This window comes from Urocampus carinirostris, chromosome 4, assembly GCF_059441175.1.
Source record: "Urocampus carinirostris isolate Australia breed hairy pipefish chromosome 4, RoL_Ucar_1.0, whole genome shotgun sequence".
NCBI classification, from domain to species: Eukaryota; Metazoa; Chordata; class Actinopteri; order Syngnathiformes; family Syngnathidae; genus Urocampus; species Urocampus carinirostris.
Genome location: NC_142352.1, coordinates 35817965 through 35826601, shown reverse-complemented (window position 1 = coordinate 35826601; position 8637 = coordinate 35817965). Strand labels below are relative to the sequence as shown.

Genomic DNA, 8637 nt, shown 5'->3' with positions numbered 1-8637 from the left:
TGTATATCATTTGACCAGTAGACGTCGCTGTATTGTGTAATGCAATGGAAAAACAAGTGATACAAAGCACAAGGAAAAATAAAAACTACAGTCACAAAGCTAACAAAGCGTAAACTTTTGCTTCTCATTTCAAAAAGGAAGAAATAGGAAAATAAAAATGAAAAAGTCAAAAAAGGAAAAATAAAATAAAGATTAAAAAATGCAAAAAAGCAAGAAAAAAAGTCAAACAAGGGAAAGAGAAGATGAGAAAAATAAATAAAGAAGAAGAAAATAAAGATTAAAATGGGCCAACAAAAGAAGAAAAACAGAAGAAAGAAGAAATACTGCCCAAAATGTATTTCTCAACATATGAGTGTTTTAGAAAATGCATGTTTATGTGTGCTAACCACCTTTTGATCGATATAAATGAACCGTTTAACCCTGGAAAAAGAATATGAGGAAACCAAGACCAGGTAACTGTAATCCCACAAAAAAGTGCTAAAATTTTAACCCCGTAGTATTGTCTAGTAAGCAAAAATAGAATTGTCTCTTTCACATAGCAGACAAGATATGATCTGTTATAGTTCACGTTAATAAGACATTAAGAACCTGATATTGTTTTGAATACACCAAGTGTTCACTTTCTAAATTTCCAACAAACTCTGGGATGACTTGTGTCCAAATTCAAGTTTGACTTGTTTGAAGTGGGGATACCAAACCTCTTGACAACATACATCATCCAGATTTACTGGGCTAAGTAAAACCTTTTCACAACATAACAATACAGTGATTGTATCGTGGATTTTGAACAGTAAAATGCAAAAAAAGACAATTATTCAAATTCTCAAAATATCTCTGAACGCATCACAAGCGTGCACCTGCGCTAATTCGCGAAAAGAAAACGCACGCGCACATGCACCAACACGCGCGCTGTGACAATCATGCAGATGAGTCGGCCTTCCGTACATTCTGCACAACAGATACGACTCGCCCACGTCGTGTAAGTATTAGTAATCCTTATTTTGACTGACTATACCCGAAATGTAATTTCTATTTTTTTCTGTAGCAACAACGGAATGTAATTACATTTTTAAAATCCTCATTATTTAACACTGTTTCATGTATTCCGCTTCTCCTGAAGCCGAGATAATATCGATATTGGTGTCGATGCCCTCAGCACTACAAGGAGGCAACGCAATACAACTTGTGGTCTACAGAGGGCACCGGTGAGGCCAAACGCTGTAAAAACAACATCTCACCTTCATTCTTCAGTTCCACTATCTGTTGGACTGCCGAAGCATGATACTGGGACAGATCACGGACGAGGCGCTTTTGCCGTCATGTAGTCCAGCGTTAACGCGACGTGAATAGACCGTCGAGTGGGGCTTTGGCTCGAAGAGGGGCCAGGGGGGTGGACTAACGACGTGTCGCCGTCGTCGAGCCATGGCTGCGGCCGTGCGGGAGCAAGGAGAGGCTGCACACGCTAAAGCGAGGCACCACCACCACCACCACCACGACGGAGGAAACTGCTCGGACAGCTTCAGGAACGGCTATGTGAAGAGCTGCGTCACCCCCCTCAAAGAGGATCAACAAAGGGGTTTTTTATACAGTGGGGACCTCATCGGATCCAAGGTCTTCAGGGTTTCCGCTGCATACGTCGGCGCCGTTGCCGTCTTGACTCTGTCGGCGCTCCTCTCCCGGAGCTCGCCGAGTGACTCGCGGTGGGATTTGCAGACTTTGGTGATTGGCTTCTCGCAGTCTGCCAGTCCCCTCTTCAGCATCGGCTGTGCTTTTTTCTTCCTGACCTTCTATCTGCGGAGAAAGCAGAAGGAGGAGGCCAGCCAGTGGTGGCTTTTGTCGCTACCGGCGTCGTGCTACCTCGGGGACTTTGCGGTGCTCCGTTTTTTGCAATGGGGAGAGGAGCATCAGCAGATGCAAATGGTGGGCAGGTTGTTGTTGGCCTTGGGATGCGTGGGGCTCCTCACGCTTGTTCCCACGCTCAAACTCAAACACAGCGTTCTCGTCCTGCTCTTCGCCAGCGTGGTATGGCTGCTTTCCTTCACCAGCCTAGGCGGGCTACCGCCTCTCCTCAGGCCGCTGCTCTCTTGCTCCGCGGGACTGTGCGGTTCCCTGTTGGGACTCTGCTTTGAGCGATCTTACCCGCACGAGGACGCTCCGAGCGGGGCTTCCGCTGCCGTGGACAAAGTGCCCGTCATTAGAGCCAGGAGACGCTCCAGTTGCGTGTCGCTGGGGGAAACTTCGAGCAGCTATTATGGCAGCTGTAAAATGCCCCGGAGACCTTCTTTACCATGCATTTCCCGAGAGCAGGTACGTGTGCTGTGCACCACTTCCACTTTTAGTGTGGTTTGGCGTTTGATCCAATATTCAAAGCCCAAATGTCTACAGAGGTTGTTCTCAACATTTCTGAGGTGCACACCCAATAGGAAGTGTTCCCCCCGCAACCCTTCAAGAACCACTAACTAACTAGTAAAATAAGTAGATACTTAAAATAAAGTCAAATCAGGTTCATACGTGGACCACGTGTATTACTTCGATCTAAGTATTTTGGGCTGTTTGATCCGTATAAATTGACCCATTTTTTAGGATGTTACTAGAATGCAATGGCACAGTGTGTTGTTGTTTTTTGTACAGTATTTAGCCATTTTCTTCAATAATGCAATATTTGTGGTGTTAAATCAAAATACCCATTCGTTTGTTATTTAAAATTAGGGCTGTAATTAAGCACTCTGCTCAGCCAGTAAAGACATCCATCCACAGATAAACCTCTGTCCATTTTATGACATGCAAATAAATAATAAAAGAAAACTTATTTTATCCCCTCCTAACCAAAAACAGCCATATCAGCATCAATAGAAATGTAAACAGAACAAATATGTCCATTTTATAAAATACAGTGTTAAAGAAGTACTCAATGGTTTTGCTTTTTTGTCAACTCTTTGAAATCAAGTGTTTTTACCAGTCGACATTTGTAATTTTTAACGTTTTAGCAACTGACGTTAGTACTGCATGCGTTTAATTTCATGTTTGTCAGGCACAGTCTGGCATTACGTTCAAGGTCTTTTTTTAGCTAAATATACTCGTAAAATGCACAATTAATGTAATCAGAACAGTACTGGCCTAAGCGTTGCTTGAATCTTACCGATGCTAGTTAGGCTTCGTTTTGTTCCGGTGTCCGTGACCTTTAAATGTTCGCCCGTCCCCAATCTACCGCCTTATGCTTGCAAACCTTGCAAATAGTCTTTTTATTGGGCACAGTCAGGCAAAAATGTTCCCAAACTTGATAAGTCTTGGTAAGCATAGTTGATGTTTGAGCCGCCATTTCTGTATACCTCCAGACAGCGATGCTATTATGCATGTGCAACTTTCAGCAGAGTTTTTATTAATGTAGCGATGGCTCTCTGTTGGAAAAACGTGTCGACAATGGATTTCATCGTTGATTACAGTCAACTAATTGTTGCAGCCGTCATACTGAATCACAAACTTTGCTAAGAGAAGCACTATTTCACTTCATGTACTTTGGCTTATATAAGATTATTTTGCTGAAAACAAACCGCTATTCCAAAGGGTGGATGTTTGTTAGAGTATCAACTAAAGTGGCAACAAAAAAGGTATCCAGTGCTTTAACCAAGATCATCAGAATTTCCCTTTTTATTGGAAAAAAACATCATATCGTTGGGTGGATTTTTAGTGACTATTTGATTCTGAGGCAAACCCAGATTGGAAAGTTAGCGCTGTCTTTAGAAACATATTCATCCCTCACAGAAAATGTGATTTTTCGATTATGGGGTATATATTATATATATATTTTTTAATCGAAGGGAGAAGGAAGTAAAACATCATATGCCTTTTGAAAATGTGCTTCACTACAGTAACAAATATTTTTTTATTCCATTATTTTTAATGACTGACATTAAGTGTGAGCGCTTAGGCGATGCTGGAGCTAAAGATATATGAGAAAACCATTAGTTAAGGCTTTTAACTTGTTGATATTCCATGAAATGTGTCATTATGATGAACCCCAGGCAACATTCACATATGCCTCAGTGGTGTTAGCTGCAAAGGAGTTGATATAATAGCTAAGGCAGCACTCTGGTATTTTGACATCATATTATGACGGTGAGTTAAAATTGTGGCAATTATATGGTCAGGCCAGTGATGGGCAAACTTAGTCCTTGCGGGGTGCCTTCCTGTATGTTTATATCACCTGCATTGTAAAATATAAGCATCAGAAATATGCAAGATCCTGGCCATATAGGACATAGTTTGCCCACCTCCATTTCCCTCTCTTCTTACCAGTAATGTGTCATCACACTGTTAAAATTCCTTCTTCCTTTACATTTGACATTTTTAGTATATGTAACAACTTAAATTTCACTGTTGATTTTAAGCAAAGATATCCAAACGATAATTGGCATACGAAGGCGGTTAATGGAAAAGTTATTCCTCACCCTTTTGAAGGAATGGAGGTATCAGAATTACAACCAAGAAAATTAGCGGTGATTTACACTCCTATTTGCCAGCCAGGAATGTGTTTTGATGACTGCTGATTTCACGTAAATTGTCAAAAAAAAAACAATATGGAAGAATACTTGGTTATATAATCTTCATACAGTCATTGCCATTGATTTTCTGGAGGGAGATATTTAAAAATGTTTTTAGAATATGTTGAGTAACTCCTTGTGATTGTTTTCATACTTACATTAGCTTATAATTTGTCATATATCAACAATGCACAAGTCTAATCTAGAAAAACATTTGTACAATACTGTGACTGAAAAAAATGAGAACATTTAGATATGTGTTTTTGGTGTACAGTACTTAATGCCGTAAAATCTTGAATACATGCGTGTTTTTAAATCCATTCTCAAAACTACATATATTTTTCCGATTATGGTATGAACTGAACACACATTACTTTTACAACAACTAAAGTTAAATAAAAGTTGTCCTTTAAGTATGATTACAAAGTTGACCTAGAGCCTACTTAACTTTCAAAGTAATGCTTTTGTTGTGTCTAATGTTGCTAACCATCATAGGATGAAGGCTACTTTTTAAAGTGTTTCCTTTATTTACGCATAGTTTTAAAGTTAAGTCAAAGCTCATATTAACCACTTCAAAATGCGTACATAGACCCTTTTTGAAGAACAGTCTCGTTCTATATCTGCAAACTGTTCAACACAACTTCATAGAATGAAATCTCAGGCTGCTAAATTTGTATCAGTGTTGTAGTGTCAAAGCATTTATCTCCTTGTTAATACATTACTACACACAAAGCTCCTTACTGAATACTTAGCCATCATGTCAAGGATATTGTTTTATGTCCTTTGCGCTTTTTCCCAAACCGTAACAGAACCCCATACTTGGTCACTGACTAGTTTTCTGTAGTTGTTTTACTCTTAATTGTGTTGGAGGTCATTGTAGTACCATTGAGTTTTAATGTCTCACAGCAATCTCAGTGTTAGAATTTGTTTTATATCTATTGATGTACAGTAAGCGGTAGTTGATGTACAGAAAACATCGTTGGAGCTTCATTAGACATTAACCTGCAAGTGAGATTGTAGAAATGTGGGTGTTATTTTATAATTATGACCCTTGAGATACAAAAAATACTCCAATTTCAGATTATGAGTCTTGGAGGTTTGAGTTGTTACCAGGGACCAGTTTTAAGTACTATTTTGTGGAATGCTCCTGGTAGGTGTTGGTACCTTGTTTCACTTTTGCCAATTGTCCAATGATGAATAAATCATTACACCCAGACATTGCTTAGATTTCCCTAATACTGTGTATGTATCAACAGAGTTCAATCAGAAACAATAAATGTTTTTTATTTTCTTCTAATTACAGTTTTTTTAATTAGATAAATAAAACATTAAAGAACTAGCCAAATGGCAATCCGTTACCAGAGGAGTAAACAGGTTAAGTTTTGAGGTTGTCTGTTTTATAAACTTGTTTGTGGATTAGTCAATACAGCACCATTTCGCCATATGAGCTTGATGTTGTTAGGGCAATTTATGTTGTTTACCTGTGTGTTCCTCCTCCTTAGTATGGTTGTTTACATCCATTTGAGACATTTGGATTTGTTTTGTGTTCTGTAATTGTAAACACAGGGATTTTAGGTAAAAAGCAGGTCAAGCACATGCTCAGTGGGAGAAAAAGGCTGAGAAGAAAATCTAATTGTAACTGTCATTAGATTTTATATGTATCCTAATGTTTTTTTTTTTAACAAGATTGGCCAAACCCAGTTTAAAAATGGTTCACAATTACTGACATTTTTCTTTATATTAGATAAAAAAATAAAATGTATTTTGTTGAATGGAACACATTTTTGTTTTTGGCTATAAACTTTGATTTCATGAAAATTAAATACTTCTGCTGAAGTTGAATTTTACTATTACATATGATGCCATCATGTGCCATAACCAAAATATTGCTGATGGAAACAAAATGTCACACTCCAAAATCAAGCAAGAAACACCAGATAGAAATATCTCTCTAAAATGAACCGTAGAGCAATTATTTGAACATTCTACTTCTCAGTTTTCTGATTTGTGGTTTTAACTTACTTATACACAGTGTCGGAACATAACATCAATTATCTGATAGAAATCTTAATTTTTCTATATCATAAATTGTGAAATCTGTAATATTTGTTACGTTGAATAGGAGTGGGACAATGCACTTTAGATTCTAAAGTGTTGGACAATGTAATGTTGTCTTTACCAGCTGCCTTGTATGAATCCTTTTTTGTTTTCACATTTTTAGTGTGCACGCCTGTATGTGACAGTTCACTAAAATGATAGCTGAAAAAAAAACAGAAGCCGTTCAGATAACGTGTGCAGTGGTCTGTGGCTAGATTTTGTCACCGAAACAGCGTCATTACCTTGTAAAATGACAACCTCCAAATTTAACAGTTACGGATGAGATTAAAATATAGACCAGGGGTTTCCAACCTTTTTCCAAGGTAAAAATGGCATTTTGCTACTAATTTGCACAAAGGGCACCCAGTTTGAAATGCATTTCTAAAATAAAAACGTATCATCTTAATACCATATTGTAACTACTACTGTTATTGGGGTGGGCGGGTCGATCCCTTAACCACTAAGGTCGTGGGGGCACCACTCCCTGTGGTGTATCTTGGGCAAGTACAGCCTGGTGGCGTCCATCCCTCTCCAGGCCAACAAATTTTTCCCCGCGTCTTAAACTGGGGACTTTATGCATGTTAGACAAATGTGCTAACCACTGCACCAGGCTAATCAATGTAAGCAAACTCAACTAACCGCTAAAACAAAATCGTTTCATTAAAAAAAGAAAAAAAAAAACAGGACTGGTGAGCAATTTTAGTACAGATCTGTGGGCACCTCAGCTGTCCTTAGGGGTGAACCTGTTGCCTGCGGCCACCACATTGGGGACATCTGTGTTCATCAATTTCTGTTTATTTTTACTATATTACTATATTTTACTATATTTTTAGTGTGAATTTCCCTACGGGGATGAATAAAGTATCTGTCTATCTCTCTATCTTGATCATTATTATGTTTGAGTGAAAGGAAAAAAACATACAAAGTCAATTGTTCTTTCTAAACAGGTTTTGATGTTATTTGTGCAATATTTTATCAAAATGTGCTCGTAAAACATCAACACAAGAGAAATTTAATTTTTTTGTAATCCCCAAATCTCTTTTAAAAAAAAGTATTTCCAACAAATGAGTAAAAAATCTATTAGCGTTAAATGGAAGGAAGTATGTCAGTCACAACATTCTATTAGGTAAATATTGGAAGTGCAGCTCGATCAATCGTTATTTTTCATCCATTTAAATAATATGAGTTACAAATAAGACTACATTTTCTATTCTGTTTAACAATTGGGTGATTTATCGTTGTTTAAAATGTTTCGAGCGTGTGTATGTTGGGGGAAATAAATAGTTAAGCATCCACTTTGTTCAATGCATGTTTTATGTAAACAATATACTTGTTTCAATAGAAGATTACTTTTAAAACCCAATATTGAGACCATAATGGCACCATATTTTATGCCCCCTTGATGGTGTCCCACAGGTGCCCAGAAAAAAATATTTTTTAACACTTGTATATGAATTGTGGTTGAACACACACACAAAAAACCTACTCTTGATCCTTGTTGGTTAAAACAAGATATGCACTACCAGTACTGTAGTGTAACTCCTATCACCTCATCAGAGCTAGTTGAGCAGATTTAGAATGTGTGGTAAATTAGTCAAAGTGTTACCTTTCGGTCAGGATTTCTATGTGCACGTCTTTGCATGTTTGGCAATATTGAATGAATGAATGAAAACTTTATTCGAACATTAAAATAAAAACTGGACAAAAACAATAACTCAACAACAAAATAATATTACATAATATGTTTGAAAAGGGGTAGTCAGAAGCAAATGCTTATATTCCCTACCCCTTCATCATCCCTATTAAACACACCAATTATATAACAACAATTGTAATACTATTAATAATAACAGTTATGATATAACAACAGCAACAATAACACATAGTTAATCATAGTTCTAGATGCACTATTCCCAAATATTGAATGAATAATGAAGGGGGGGGAATAAAATTAAAAGTGTTAGCCTTGTCTCTGTGAGACACCCGTGATCATTAAGCA

General features: G+C 37.6%; 1 protein-coding gene across 1 annotated transcript in view; it reads left to right on the top strand.

Moving 5' to 3' along the window:
- The first annotated feature begins 1198 nt into the window (after nucleotides 1–1198).
- The window catches only part of pde3b (phosphodiesterase 3B), an 80811-nt gene continuing 73372 nt past the window's right edge, over nucleotides 1199–8637 (top strand). Inside the window, exon 1 of the mRNA XM_088334374.1 lies at nucleotides 1199–2307. Coding sequence (XP_088190500.1) covers nucleotides 1423–2307 — 885 coding nt within the window. The 5' untranslated portion in view covers nucleotides 1199–1422. The remainder of the gene's footprint in view (nucleotides 2308–8637) is intronic.